The sequence below is a fragment of the Azolla caroliniana genome, unplaced genomic scaffold (genome assembly GCF_043228905.1).
Source record: "Azolla caroliniana isolate FFs.n. ecotype wild unplaced genomic scaffold, voAzoCaro1.0.p SCAF_9, whole genome shotgun sequence".
Lineage (NCBI taxonomy): Eukaryota > Viridiplantae > Streptophyta > Polypodiopsida > Salviniales > Salviniaceae > Azolla > Azolla caroliniana.
Genome location: NW_028230444.1, coordinates 4,403,960 through 4,418,560, shown reverse-complemented (window position 1 = coordinate 4,418,560; position 14,601 = coordinate 4,403,960). Strand labels below are relative to the sequence as shown.

The following is a 14,601-nucleotide window of genomic DNA, read 5'->3' as shown; positions in this document are numbered from 1 at the left end:
AGTAGAGGATTGAGTTGCAATAACTTGTGTTCCTTAAATACACAAGAGAGAGAGAGAGAGAGGTGTTAAATATGGATATAAATTTCTTTTTGGGGCAGGGGGTGGGTCTAATGACAAGTGTTATTTTGGAAGTGGGTGGGTGGTGTGTATTTAGGGTTTAGTTTTAGGTCAATCAAAGAGAGAGAGAGAGAGAGAGAGAGAGAGGGGGGTTTCAACTTTCAATAAAAAAGAATAAGAAAAAAGAAGAATGGAAAAGTAGGAGTAAAAAAGTAAATTATAAAAAAGCAGGGGAGAAAAAGGAGGAAAGGCTGCCCCCTCTCTCTAACAAAAAAGCAAAAAAGCAAAAAAGCAAAGAACATGAGCAAAATATGGGGGGCACAGTTGCTGTTTTTTTTTTTTTTTTCTTTTTTTGTTTAAGAAAAACATAATAAGAAGGAAAAATGGGGGAGAGAAAAAAAACAAACAGAAAACAATTATTCAATTTTTTGGTGGCAGCTTTTTCTTTTTTCTGTTTATTTATTTATTCTTTTTTCCCACTAGATTTTGTAGTATCATATTAATTTATTACTATTATTATTTCTCTAAAATAAAATCAATAATAAACTCAATCCACTCCAGATCTGCCATGCCATTCCATGCTTGTTTTTTTTTCCTAATTTTTGTTTTTGTTTTGAGCTGTTTCTGAAGAAGAAGCTCACTCCATAGTCAGAGACAAAACCCTAATTCCTCTGTTTTTACCTGTCTCTCTTTCTCTCTCTCTCTTCCACATAACCCATCTTCAAACTATAACCCTAATCCATTTCTTTGTAGAAAACCCTAATCACTCTTTCTTCATAACTCCAATTCCTCTGTTTCTCTCTGAACAACACCTGTTCCAAGGGGAAAGGCCCAAATTATATATCCTTCTCTCTGTTTCCTTGAAACCCTAAACTGTTCCCTAATTATTCCTCTCCTTCTTTTCTGAAAAGAAGAAAACCAATGTAGCTATATACCTCCTCCCCCCCCCTCCCCCTGTTTTTCTTGTTTTCTCATCGTCTTCTCCTAACCTGTTCCTCCGCTCTTATGATGAAAGAAAGCCCTTCTTCTTCTTCTCGGCAATGCAGATCTTCCTCTTCCCCTGCCCCTCTGAAGAAACCTCTCTGTACCACACCAAAACCTGGCCTCTCCAGACTTCAAGGTAGTTTTTTTAATCTTTCTCTCCATCGCAACTTCAAGAAAAAAAGAAGACATAACATGCCATTTCTTTCTCATCATCTCTGACTTTTGTTTTCTGCTAAACCCTAACAAGAACCTTGCCAAATCTTGCTTTATTTTCCTTAATATTTTTGATGTTCTTTTCTTCAACCTAAAGCTGGCCTTTCTGCAAAAGTATGTTTTTTTTAATAATAATGCTTAAATTCTGTTTCTTTTGTTCATGATAAATGGCCCTTTTACGCTAAATCCTAATAATATTCTAATAACAAACTCTGTCTTCTCATTATATTTCGAACTTGTTTTCTAGTTCATTCTAAACTGGCCATTCAAGACTTCAAGGTAATTGTTTGATCATAATAACTATTTGTTTTTCCTGATAAACCCTAATAGAAACATTAAATAACCCAGTTCATTCATCATATAATGAATGTTGGTTTTCATCAAAATTGGCCATTGAAGACATCAAGGTAACTCTTCTTTTATCCCATCATAATTTCATAAACTGCGGTGTGACTGTTAAAACCCTAAGAAAAAACTCACTCTTTTTCCATCATAGTTAATATATTTTTTCTTCTTAACTGTTTTTTTGTCTCCTAAGTTCTTATGAGACCTGAATATTTTTTTTTTCATCATAACCTATTTATATCCATTAAATTTATTTATCTATGCTCCTTCGGACACTCAGTTTCTCCCTAGTATCTATGGAAATTAAAGTCTTCTCCCCATCATTAATGGATAATAATGATCCTGACTCCTTTATGGGGGATTTTTGCAGACATGGGTCATGATGGGAACCTCCCCCTGGATTCCACCATAGCCTCTTCTTCTGATCAGAAAAGCTCTCAGAAAGCTCACCTCAAAAGCCAAGGCAAAGTGATGAAAGAATCGACTTCCCCACCTAAGACGATGATGAGGAGAGAGATTAAGTCTAATTACGTAAGGCCCAAACGGAGAGGCTATAACGTTTCTGATCTACAAACAAGAAGAAAAGTAGCCATGGCAGTAGCTTGTGCAAAAAAAGCATCTAAGAACCATCCTAATAGCCCTAAAAAATCGTATCCTTTGATGAATTTAGAAGAGTATTTGAAGGAGAGAACAACTCCATGTGGGGGTCAAATTCTTGAACATAAAGAAGAAGACTCTCACTTTAGTCAAGTATCAAACTTAATGATGAAAAACAAGAAATTTTTTAAGGATAATGGTCACCTTTTTCTTCATGCCAACCCAAGAGATGGGCACCTTCTTCATTCAAAGTTTTCTGGCCATAGCTATGAAGAGGCACATTATCATAATCATACTTATGATGATGAAGATGATGATAACGATGAGGATGATGAGGATGATGGCGACGGCGATGGCATTAATCCATGTGATTCTGATAGGTCAGGATGTGGTATGTCTTTGCCATGGCCTTCTCATTGTAGTAATAATGCAAAGAATGAGAGGCTCCTACATTATGCTGGAAGTTGTTTCTATGGACCAAGAATAAACCGACAAATACGAAAGACAAATGTATACAATTCAGATGCTGAGACAGCACCATTGATGACTGAGGTCTCTGACACTGAAGATTCGGTTTCAGAATCGGATGGACAAATGATCTTAAGGCACAACGAGCGTCCATGCAATATTTTTAGAGGGGATCATGTGAGTGAAGCTGGATCCAATATTCCCTTCAAAAAGAGGCGGGAAATTAGTATCTGCAACAAGAATCGGAGTATAAGCCGAAAGTATCGTCCAAAGGCTTTCAAGGATCTCATTGGTCAGAACATGGTGGCTGAGTCTCTATCCAATGCTATTCTGCGGAGCAAGATTGCTCCGCTTTATCTGTTTCATGGACCCAGAGGCACTGGAAAGACCTCGGCAGCAAAGATATTTGCTTGTGCTATGAATTGTTTGTCGATTGAAGAGCTTAGACCTTGTGGATTATGCAATGCATGTATGTCATTTAATGCCGGTACTTACTATGATGTGAAAGAAGTGGATGCAGCTGGGAATTGCGGTATTGAGAGCATGCGGATTCTTCTCAAACATCTTTGTTTACCTCCAACTCTATCTCGATATAAAGTGTTCATCATGGAGGACTGCCATATGTTAACTCCTGAAGCATGGAATGCTCTCTTGAAAAGTTTAGAAGACCCTCCAGATCATGTAGTTTTTATACTCATTACTAGTTACCTTGAGCAGCTGCCGAGGGTGGCGATTTCTCGGTGTCAGAAGTTTATGTTTGCGAGGGTCAAGGATGGGGATATAATCTTGAGGTTACACGAGCTAGCTCAATTAGAGAAGATTGAGATTGACTCGGATGCGTTGCATTTTATTGCCAGCCAATCTGATGGTTCCTTTCGAGATGCTGAAACAATGCTTGACCAGTTGAGTTTGCGGGGGAAGAGGGTGACATTAGGTGTTGTGCGAGAGATGGTAAGATGGTTTTCTTTGTGGATTTGTTCTTAAAATTAATGACTGCAGTATTCATACGCTGTTTAATTATTAGATATGCTGCAGTTCACTCACCCAAGTTCATTGTCAAGGGCATGGAAACCTTAGGTTGGAAGTTCATAAAGTTTTGCAGAAGTTTCTAGAATATTATATACCAAACTAAGATAAGATGGCATCATCCGTCTTGAATATTTGGCTTCACCACACTAGCCAGACAAAGATCATAATTCAGAATATTCTAGAAACTTCTTGAGGGCTCCACTTTCAAGCTAGGGTTTTCATGCTCGCCACATTTATATCATAATTCTGGATACTAATCATTAATGTGGAAATCATTGTTGGAAATAGTCTAAATCTCAATATATAAAATACTAATGAGGAAATCATACTCGAAAAATTTCTATCTTCCTTCTCAAAGATTGGATAGATTTACATTGTAAAGCTTGGCTTTTTGCTAGATGGGGTTGATACCTGATCAAGAACTTTTCAACCTCCTCGATTCTGCCTTGGCATCAGACACTGTGAGCACAGTGGAAAATATCAGAGAATTGATGGGGGCAGGATTCGAGCCCTTAGCCCTCGTATCTCAGCTAGCCACATTGATCACTGATATTCTAGCTGGACGATGTAGAACCTCAGTCATGAAAGGTAAGGTCTCTTCTTTTTTAGGCATGTTAGTTTTCTGCATCTTTAACTTTATGCATTTTTAGTGTTTTTTCTATAAGACTATTGTTTTTTAACGTTATGCAATTGTGTCAAATGATGTATATGCGGTTTATGATGAGCTTGGCATTCAAATCATTGTTTTAGATTTCAACTCTCAACCATAAGTTTATATAAATCATAAGCTTATCACTACAACATTACACTTATGCATTTTTATTGTAAATACAACTCCTTATGGACTTTGTAAAGGCTATGTGATCAGACTGATTAACCTTAAGTTTACCACCAGACATCATATTTATACATTTTTATTGTAATTATAAAATCTTGTGATGTACGAAGCTAAGGCTTTCACTCAACTGTACAGGCTGTAAACCATAAGATTTTACTCTGCATGATTTCAGTAATACGTTTTTATTCATGATACATATCTTTTCTTTTTTGGACATCAGTGCGACGAGATCATCATTGGCAAGAAAAGCTACAGAGAGCTCTAAGGGTTCTTTCGGATGTAGAAAAGCAACTTCGATCATGCAGTGATCGCACAACATGGTTGACGGCGGCATTCCTACAGCTTGCAAATCCTGATTCGCTCTCTCTCCCTTCGTCTCGAGGAACGAGTGTGACTCGGAGTCCTGGAGCTTTCCGAGACCAGAGTGACAAGGATGCACCAAATTCTGGTAGAAGACACTCTTGGGGCGGCAAAGAAAGGGACTCTCGGTTTCCCTTCCAGCTAGAGTATGCCCCTGGAGAACCACTCTCGAAAAACATAGATGGATGCGGACCTTCTATGGGCAAGAGGGTCTACCCTTGTGATCTTTCTCCTCATTTGGGTACTGCTGAACCTATATATGGTGGTGGTGGTGGCAATAAGGCTACTATCATGAGTCCTTGCACAATGGACAATATTTGGAGAAAGGTATTGCAAGCATGTCAGCCCCATAGCCTTAAACAACTTCTCCAAGGAGAGGGCAGATTGGTCTCTCTTTCCGTCACAGAAGGTAAATATTCAAAGTTCATGCTACATTTTTAAGGCTGTTCTCACACTATTGGAATGAAGAGGAGAAAATCAAACCAGATCTGCCAGAATTTGAAAGAAGAAACAATTCTATTATTGTACTTTCAGCCAGATCATTTTGTGCCTGAGTGAATGGTATAGTTTTGTTGTTTTGATTGGTTGTGTAGAGAGAGCGAAGAGAAAGGGACTGTTGTAGTGTGCAAGGAGCTTACGTCTCTCTACTTGTTTATATTACTCTTCCAATGGCTAACATATCTTCTTTCTTGCAGCCTTTGCTATTGCTAGGCTGGAATATAAGTCACCTGAGCATAAAGCAATGGCAGAGAAGGCACGTGAGAGCATTTCGAATGCTTTCCAGCTTGCTCTGTTCTGCCCTGTTAAAGTGGAGATACAATTATGTAAAAGTAGCTTTGCACAAAAAGCACTGAACTCAGCAGGAGACTATCAGATAGGAACTAAACAACAAGGTCAAGAGAGTGCCGAAAGAAGCTCATTCCGAAAGTCTTGTAGCTCCATTGGGAAGAAGAGCCCTCTGTGTCATGACTTAGAACAAAGGAAGACTCCCTCTGGTCAAGAAGCAAGTGAAAAGACCAAGATGAACAGTGAAAAGACTAGTGATAGATGTGGAAATGACTTTTTGAGAATGTACAAACGACCTGGAGACACAAACTCGAACGGATTTGACAAACCGATAAATGGTGAATATGATATTGAATCACATACAAAAACTGAAGAACAAACTCATTGTTTGGATGATCCAAAGTCGATATCGTTACAGTGGAATGATTCGAGGGATGATTTGGATGGCTATAGCTCGTAAGTATCGATCAGTATGCTAGACCCTCAACTTGTTTTGCATTCTTAATCTTGTTTCATAAATATGGCGATTTGTTTATGACTTCTTTTGTAAAAATTGTAAAATTCCCTTATAAATTAGCTTAGTTTCTGAAGGTCATAACTATGGATCCCCATGCCAGACCCAAAAAGCTTTACCTTCTAATATTTTTGTATGCGTCTGGCAAATGTTTTTGCAAAAATATTAATTGTTTATATGATTAGCTTACCTTCTTAAGCTTGTTTAAATCTGCAGATGTTTTTTGACTTGTTTTATGATCCTTGAGCCTTGAAACTCTCTTATAAGATAAATTTATTTAATGTCATATGTCGTTATAGCGACTTGGAGAGTGGGGAGAGATATGCACCCGGTGGACTTCTATGCTGGAAAGGTGCCCGGTCGACGTCGTTGAAAGATGATAAGGTAATAAAAGCTGATCGTTGATATGCATTTATGATCTCTACATGGCACACAGATCTTAAATGACTTGATGTTTGTGGGCTGAGATTATGTATGTATATGTGTATGCATGGACGTATGTAATGTATTTTTATGTATGCATGCTTGAATGATGGATATATTATGCATATAGAGATCCAGAATTTGGTAAAAAACTTCATCCATGATTATGATGTTTAAGCTACTTCCCACAAATTTAATAATAGCATGAGTAAAGAAATTTACTGAATGCTATAAATTCTAGTCTCACAAAACATAAATTTAGGCTATAAAATAGAGAATTGTATTAAAATATATAGCCACTTTCTACCTAGAATGTCGGGACTACGTTAGTTAATGCTCTTTAAATTCTCTTCTAAGATTAGCAGCATTCGACTATCCCGAAAAGTTTTAAATTCTATCGATCATATAAAAGCTAAAATGTAGAGAAACAGTGGATTAAAATTTTTTAAAAGAAAAGGAAAAAGAGAAAAAAGAGAAAAAAAGAGAGTAAAAATAAGTTTTAAATGATCGTTTCATACTAAAAAATTGGGATGTTATATTAAAAAAGGACTTTCCACTTTTTACCTGGTTAAAACTAAGTACTTTAAAAAAAATTCAATACAGAGGTGAGCTTTTAGAAATTTAGTAAATAAGAATGATAAACGCTTATTAAAATATGTAACTATGAAAGGTCCTAGTAGGATTTGTGTTCAGACAAAAAAGCTGCAGAATTTATTAAGAAAAGTAAAAGGAGAGAGGGTTTTCATACATATTTTAAAGTTGAAATAAAAGCTACCAACGAATTAAATTTCCAACTTTAGTAGCTTCAGAGAGAAACAAAACTACGAAGCACTGAAATTTTGTATATCTTTTCGTGGGTTTTTACCTCACACTGAGGTAACAGACGTGTTGCTAAAATAGAGAGAAAATAAAGGTCCTAAATTTATCAGGTGTGAAACAAAATAGATTAATTAATCTGTCTATTTATTACTTAAAGCCATTATTATTTGTCAGCCCATTCTATGAAGCTTTGATTTTTCTATCATTCATTACTTGGGAGGGCTCGAAAAATAAATTGACCCAAACATGATTTGAAAAACCTTCAGGTAGACGTGTCGAAGTGATTTGTTAACAAATGTGTCAAATATCTGAAGGTTTTTTTTGTTAACAATCCCAAATAGAAGCAATTTTCATTTGGTTGCTTTCTTTTTATTCAAAATTTAATACAACAAGCTACACTAGAAATTGCTTCTTTGTATTTGAACTTTGACATTCCATTCTCATCTTGACTTATGCTTCGAATGAATTTGTATAGGCACAACATCATGGGGTAAGAAGAAGGAGAACTCGGTTCTTGGTTCGGTTTGTGCCTTGTGCGAGAGAAGAAGAAGATTAGGGTTTTCAAGTTTTTGCACAGCTTCACAGTTCAGCCAAATCATCAATTCCATGGAAGAACCCAATTCTCAGTTCAGTTTGTGCTGTGCAAAAGAATGAACAAGAAGATTAGGGTTCTACGACAATTCCCCTTGGCCCTCCCCAAGAATAAATAAATAAATTGGTGTAGTCTTGTACTATATGATTTGAGGCAACCTTGTAACGAATAACATCGGCTATTTAGAAGTCACATACAGCTTATTTAGATCAGTCTGAGCACAGCCACTGAAAGTGGTGGCATAGCGTGGAATTGTTGAACATTAACAATTGTAACGATAGCTCCTCACCACATTTATTTTATTTAATCGAAACCCCTCTTCCTACTTGAAATCAACAGCGTATAACTCCTTTGCACTTCATATGAATAACATGATAACCATCAACCTATCAACATCTTGGGTTTGTATGGTGAAAGCATATAACATGTATACATACATGCATACATACATACATACATATCAATGAATGCAACTAAAAAAGCTTATTTTTTGGAACAACCTTTGAATTTAAGCAAGACGGCCAGGCTATAAGAGTCACACCACCCTTGATGTACGTATGTATATATATAATGTATGTGAATCTGAAGATAAGATTATGTATAACCTATCTTCAAATTCACATAATGTATGTATGTACATAATCTATCTTCAAATTCACATACATTATATATATGCATACGTACATCAAAGGTGGTGTGACTCTTATAGCCTGACCGTCTTGCTTAAATTCGAAGGTTGTTCCAAAAAATAAGCTTTTTTAGTTGCATTCATTGAGGTTGTAACTAAGTGACCTGAATGCAATTGCTCTTTGACTATTTGTGGGATGATTTGAAGGCATTTTTAGCTCTAATAAACCATGAAAACATGGTGTGTTATGTTTTGATGTTGTGCTGCATATTAATGTGTTCCCCTCCAATATCCTTAATTGTGTTTTACAAGGCTCCAAGAACTGATTGGTTAATCTCGATAAATTTAGTAAAGAAAGTAACATCTCTCATTTGTTCTAAGTACCTTGGTAGTTACAACTAGATCCCTATTTCTTTTCAATTTTGAGTCTGGTTGAGGTATTGTTCTCATGATTTCAAGGAGAAAATAATGTCCCTCGTGGGAAAAAGCATATCAATGTGAGGAATTGAAAGAAAGCATCCTAGATCAAAGTTCTCTAGTCTAGTCTATATATGCAAGCCATAGCATCATATGTAAACCATGTATGAAGAAGTCGTCTCAGATGCCATACAAATGGGGTCAAACCATAGAATCATTGGGATTTGGAGAGGCCATAACGGAGAAGTAATTGCATACAACACAATGATTTGATGAAGGAAAGAAGAGGGGTCATGAAGGTCGGAATTAGATAACGTTAATTTTGGTTTTTAGGGGTTTGCATTTTCATTTTGGACTGTGTGGTTCGATTTCGAGCTTATATAGGCGAAGCTATCGCTCTCGAGGAGAGCATGCTCATAAACTTTCTCTTCATTTCATTCGAACACTTCTAAGTTTTTGTTATTTCTCGAATGACCCCGACCCCGGTCAGGAAGGATCTGACCACTTCTTTACAGTTTTTCTCACATACATATAAATTTATAATTATGCTCCTCGTACTACTTGTACACATTTGACCTTAAACAGATTCAATGGATATGGTTAATTGTTTCTGTGATATGAGGTCAGAATGACTCGTTGCAATCACAAAGAAGCTCGTAACCACAGAGCATCTTCAGCTCTGCAGAGAGAGCGAGAGAGATGATGATGATGATGGGTTCCCCTTGAAATGAAAGAAAACAGAATATCTGTTGATGGGGCCCATATCTACACACCTTTCACAGGTTTTAAGGATACAAACCCTAAATGGGCACCCGTGTTAAGATCCACAAATCATATCCAGAAAGCATATGAAAAGCAAGAAAATGCTAATTTAGATCATATTCAGAAAGCAAATGAAAAGCTAGAAAAAGCAAAAGTTGACCATCTCAACATTGAGGCTGGGATTGTATCTTTACAATGTATGAAAGAGCTTCCATCAATTGACAACGTGATCTACATCCTCCAACAATGCAGAAAAAAGAAAAAATTAGGGCTCGCAAAGTCCATGTATCTGCATCTGTGTAACAATGGACTAGAAAATCACAGAGAGATCGGGAATTATTTAGTTCCTATGTTTGTAGAGTGTGGTGGAGGAAAAATGGCAGATCAAGTTTTGAACCGTGTTACTCATCGGAGTGAGCATTCATGGACATCAATTATACAAAATAGCATTGAAAATGGCGATCCTATGGATGGAATTTCTTTGTTTGCTAAAATGCAACAGGATTGTATACTCCCAAGTCCTCATACTTTAGTGGCTCTTCTCAAGGCTTGCACCAGATTAAGAGACTTGCAAAGAGGTCAAGACATATATAATGAGGTTATAAAACAGGGATTTGAGAGTGATAAATATATTGGAAACACTTTGGTGATGATGTATGCTAAATGTGGTGCACTTGCTGAAGCTAGAGATGTATTCGATAAACTATCGATAAAAGATGTGGTATCCTGGACTGCACTTATATCAAGTTATGCTGAATATGGACTCAATAACGAAGCTTTGAGTTGTCTCAACCAAATGCGAGAAGAGGGTATATCTCCAGATGCGATTACTCTTGTTTGTTGCTTGAAAATATGTGGAAACATGAGAGATGAGGATAAAGGAAGACGTATACATTGTGAACTTGTCATAGACGGGTTTGAAAGAGACGTTTCTATAGGCAATACATTGGTGGACATGTATGCCAAATGCGGGTTGCTTGTAGAAGCATATGAAGTCTTTAATGAACTTATGCTCAAAGACGTGGTCTCATGGAATGTTTTGATCCTTGGATATGTTGAGTGTGGTCTCGGTGTTGAAGCATTAGAACTTTTCGATGAGATGCAATCTCAAGGGGTAACTTTAGATGATGTCACATACATTGCTGGCCTGAAAGCATGTGGTATTGCAGGGGCTATACACACGTGCCAAGAATTACATGCCGAGATTGCCAAAGGAGAATACATCAATAATCACATGGTTATCAATACTTTGGTGGGTATGTATGCAAAATTTGGTCTTTTTTCTGAAGCACAGGACACACTAAATGAATTTCAAGCCCGAGATGTCGTCACTTGGAATTCACTTATTTCTGGGTATGCTGAACATGGATATGGTGAAGCAGCGTTCGATTGTTTGAAGTGCATGGAATCACAAGGAGTATCTCCTGATGCTATCAGTTTTATATGCACTTTAAAAGCTTGTGGCAACCTGACTTCCTTCGACGTGGGTTTCCAATTACATTCACATATTGTCATGAAGGGGTTTGAGAGGGACTCTTCGGTTGCTAACACTCTACTAGATATATATGCCAAATGTAGTTACTTTTCCGAAGCACAAAAAATACTTGATACACTATCTGTTCGAGATGTGGTCTCATGGACAGTACTCATAGCAGCCTTTGCTGAACAAAAACTTGTAAATAATGTGGTAAAGTGCTTACAGAAGATGCGAGAGGAAGGTGTATATCTTAATGAATTGACATTTTCGTGTAGTTTGAAAGCTTTTGGGAATGCAGGGGACATAGAAAGAGGCCAAGAGATACATGCTGAGATTGTTGAGGAAGGCCTGGAAAATGTTACTCTAGTTAGTAATGCATTGATGGACATGTATTTCAAGTGTGGCTTACCCTTAGAAGCAAAAGATGTGTTTGATGAACTTCTAGTACGAGATGTAATCTCATGGACTACACTAGTATCGGGATATGCCGACCAACAACTTGGCGAAGAAGTGAGCAGCTTATTGGATAGAATGTACACTGAAGGTATTTGTCCAAACATTTTCACTTATGCTAGTGCTTTAAAAGCTTGTAGTAGCTCTGGAGCCATGGAGAAGGGTCAAGAACTGCATATGCGGATGGTCCTATTAGGACTAGAAAAGGATTCATTCATTGGAAACACTTTCATAGACATGTATGCAAAATGGGGTATGCTTACAGAAGCACGAGACATATTTGAAAACCTTTCAAGCCGGGATGTGGTCTCGTTTAATGCATTAATGACAGGGTATTCTGATCATGGGCTTGATGAAAATATTATGAATTGCTATGCAGAAATGAAAGCACATAACATTTTGCCAAATGTTATCACATTTGTTTGCATATTGAGATCATTTGCTAATTTAGGGAATATAACTTTAGGTAGAGAGATATACATGGAAATTTCCAAACTTAGCTTGGAACAAGAGGTTTTTGTTGGCAATACTTTGATTGATCTTTATGTAAAATGTGGTTCAATGGCTGAAGCAAAAGAAGTTTTTGATAGCCTTACAGAAAGAGATCTAGTTTCGTGGACTATACTTATCACAGGCTATGCTGACTTAGAGTTAGTTGAGGAATGTATGGAGTGCTTGAAAGAGATGGAGCTAGAAGGCATATTTCCAGATGAAATTGCTTTTCTAGGATGTCTGAAAGCATGTGGGAATACACAATCTCTAGAAAAGGGTCAAGAAATACATTCCAAACTTGCTAGAGATAGCCTGGAAAATGACCTCCTCATTGGAAGTTCTTTGATTGACATGTACGCTAAATGTGCTTCCCTCAAAGATGCTGAAGATGTGTTCTTGCACTTGCCGATTAAGGATATTGTGCCATGGAATGCATTAATTCAAGCCTATGTTGACCAAGGGCACAATGAACATGCTCTCAGAGTATTGACAAATGTGCAATCCAAGGGTCTCTCCCCAGATGGGGTCACACTTTCTCATGTCTTAAAAGCATGTGGTGGTATGAATGACTTAAATATGGGCAGAGGGCTCCACCTCGAAGTTGTGAAGAAGGGATATGAGAAAGATAACCTTGTTTGCAATGCTTTGGTTGGCATGTATGCAAAATTTGGTTCATTTACTGAAGCAGAGGTATTATTTGATGAGTCAATAGTTCAGGATGAAGTAACATGGAATGTACTACTATCGGCTTATGCTGAAAATGGTCTTCCTGATGAAGCACTGAATTGTCTTAACAACATGCAGTTGGATGGTATATCACCAAATGTAATCTCGTGGAGTGCCACAATTTCCGCATATGCTGAACATGGTGAAAGCAAAAAAGCCCTCTCTCTCTTCAGGCAAATGCAAGAACAAGCTGTCCTACCTAATAACATAACCTTTCTGAACTTCCTTAAAGTTTGTAGTAAAGCAGCCGATTCTGAAACTGGAAAAATGATCCATTCTTTGATCACCACATTTGGAAAGCTTGAAGGAACATTTGTGACTACACTTATTGACATGTATGGCAAGTGTGGATGCATGGATGATGCTCATAGGGTTTTCGATCAAACAGAAATGGAGGTTGAAGCATGGAATGCATTGATTGCCGGATATGCTCGTCAAGGTGAGAGTGAACTTACTTTTGCATTGTTCGAGAGGATGAGGAAAGTTGTGAAGCCAGATGAGGTCACCTTCCTTACTATCCTTACTCTTTGTAGCCATGCAGGGCTGGTTGAAAAGGGACTAGAGTACTTTAAAGATATGATCATCGAGCATAGGATTTCGCCTAATACAAAACACCGGAATTGTATTGTTGATCTTCTTAGTCGAGCAGGACAACTTGATGAAGCTATTTTGATGATGAGAGAGACACCATTTCAGTCCGATTTAGCAATGTGGAGCATCATTCTTGCAGCTTGTAAAAAGTGGGGGAATGTTGAGTTGGGGAAATATGCTTTTGAATGTGTCATGGATCTTGATGAAAATCACGCTACAGCATTTGTTATGTTGTCCAATATATATGCGGATGTGGAACCAATGGAGAATGGAAAATGAATATGGTAGAAAAAGAATGATTCTATGCTAATGTCCAGAAGGAGAACTACTATAAAATGTTAGTTGATATGTGTACCATTACAGAAGCCAAGTGTTTTTGTATCTTTGGACCATTCTCTACTGGGATTTTGTATTTTTCAACAGGAAAGAAATCCAATCAGATTGCCCATGTATGACAGCATTGGTATATAATCGGGAGAAAAGGAAGTAACACAAAACAATGTTATGGAGTGGCATCACCTTCAAATGCCATTCAAGTGGAAATCCTTCCTTGGTGTCAATCGTTTCCAGTCTCTCTTTACCTAGATGGTATTGAGACTTTGAACATGTAAACTACACAGTTTATAAACCACATGATATTCATGGAATTAAAAAAGCCCACGTGACAAGGGATAGACAAGCATTTTGCACATGTAGGTGCACATGTTGATGAGCACTTCGATGTGCATATCCATTATTGTACGTGATATGTACATATGCTCCACAACCATACAAATTTCTACAATGAGTAATTATGGGTGTGGTTGTATAATACATTTTTTCAGTGCTTTGTAAAATAAGTGGTCACTCTAACTAATAACCTGAAGGACACTGCATTGCACTGCACATTTATCGATATGTAAAGATTGGTGAACAAAGAGGAAATGATGTGCCTTCTCAAGAATGTATAAACCTAATGACTTTATTGTTTTGATCGTGTTTTTTAAGATTATTTAAAAAAACATTGGAGCCAAAAATATCTATGTACACA

The 14,601-nt window shown here is 37.3% G+C and overlaps 2 protein-coding genes across 3 annotated transcripts; both read left to right on the top strand.

The window, feature by feature from the left end:
• Positions 1-996: 996 nt before the first annotated feature.
• LOC147859953 (protein STICHEL-like 3) lies at positions 997-8,357 on the top strand. Of its 2 annotated transcripts, none has more exons than XM_087324410.1 (7): positions 997-1,177; positions 1,970-3,615; positions 4,092-4,281; positions 4,752-5,300; positions 5,587-6,133; positions 6,491-6,585; positions 7,916-8,357. In XM_087324410.1, exons 1-7 carry the CDS (start codon positions 1,063-1,065, stop codon positions 7,987-7,989), a joined length of 3,216 nt encoding a protein of 1,071 aa, XP_087180536.1. In that variant the 5' UTR covers positions 997-1,062; the 3' UTR covers positions 7,990-8,357. The 2 variants fall into 2 exon arrangements, with proteins under 2 accessions (XP_087180536.1, XP_087180537.1); XM_087324411.1 differs by having other exon boundaries at positions 998-1,177; positions 6,491-6,575; positions 7,909-8,357.
• Positions 8,358-9,619: 1,262 nt separating this feature from the next.
• On the top strand, positions 9,620-14,514 carry LOC147859952 (pentatricopeptide repeat-containing protein At3g09040, mitochondrial-like). Its single transcript, XM_087324396.1, has one exon. It carries the CDS (start codon positions 9,798-9,800, stop codon positions 13,848-13,850), a length of 4,053 nt encoding a protein of 1,350 aa, XP_087180522.1. The 5' UTR covers positions 9,620-9,797; the 3' UTR covers positions 13,851-14,514.
• Positions 14,515-14,601: the final 87 nt, after the last annotated feature.

Coding starts and splice junctions, on each gene's coding strand:
- LOC147859952 (XM_087324396.1), top strand. CDS start 9,798: ATGAAAGAAAACAGAATATCTGTTGATGGGGCCCATATCTACACACCT.
- LOC147859953 (XM_087324410.1), top strand. CDS start 1,063: ATGATGAAAGAAAGCCCTTCTTCTTCTTCTCGGCAATGCAGATCTTCC. Junction 6,134..6,490: donor GATTTGGATGGCTATAGCTC/GTAAGTATCGAT, acceptor ATGTCGTTATAG/CGACTTGGAGAGTGGGGAGA. Junction 6,586..7,915: donor AGATGATAAGGTAATAAAAG/CTGATCGTTGAT, acceptor TATAGGCACAAC/ATCATGGGGTAAGAAGAAGG.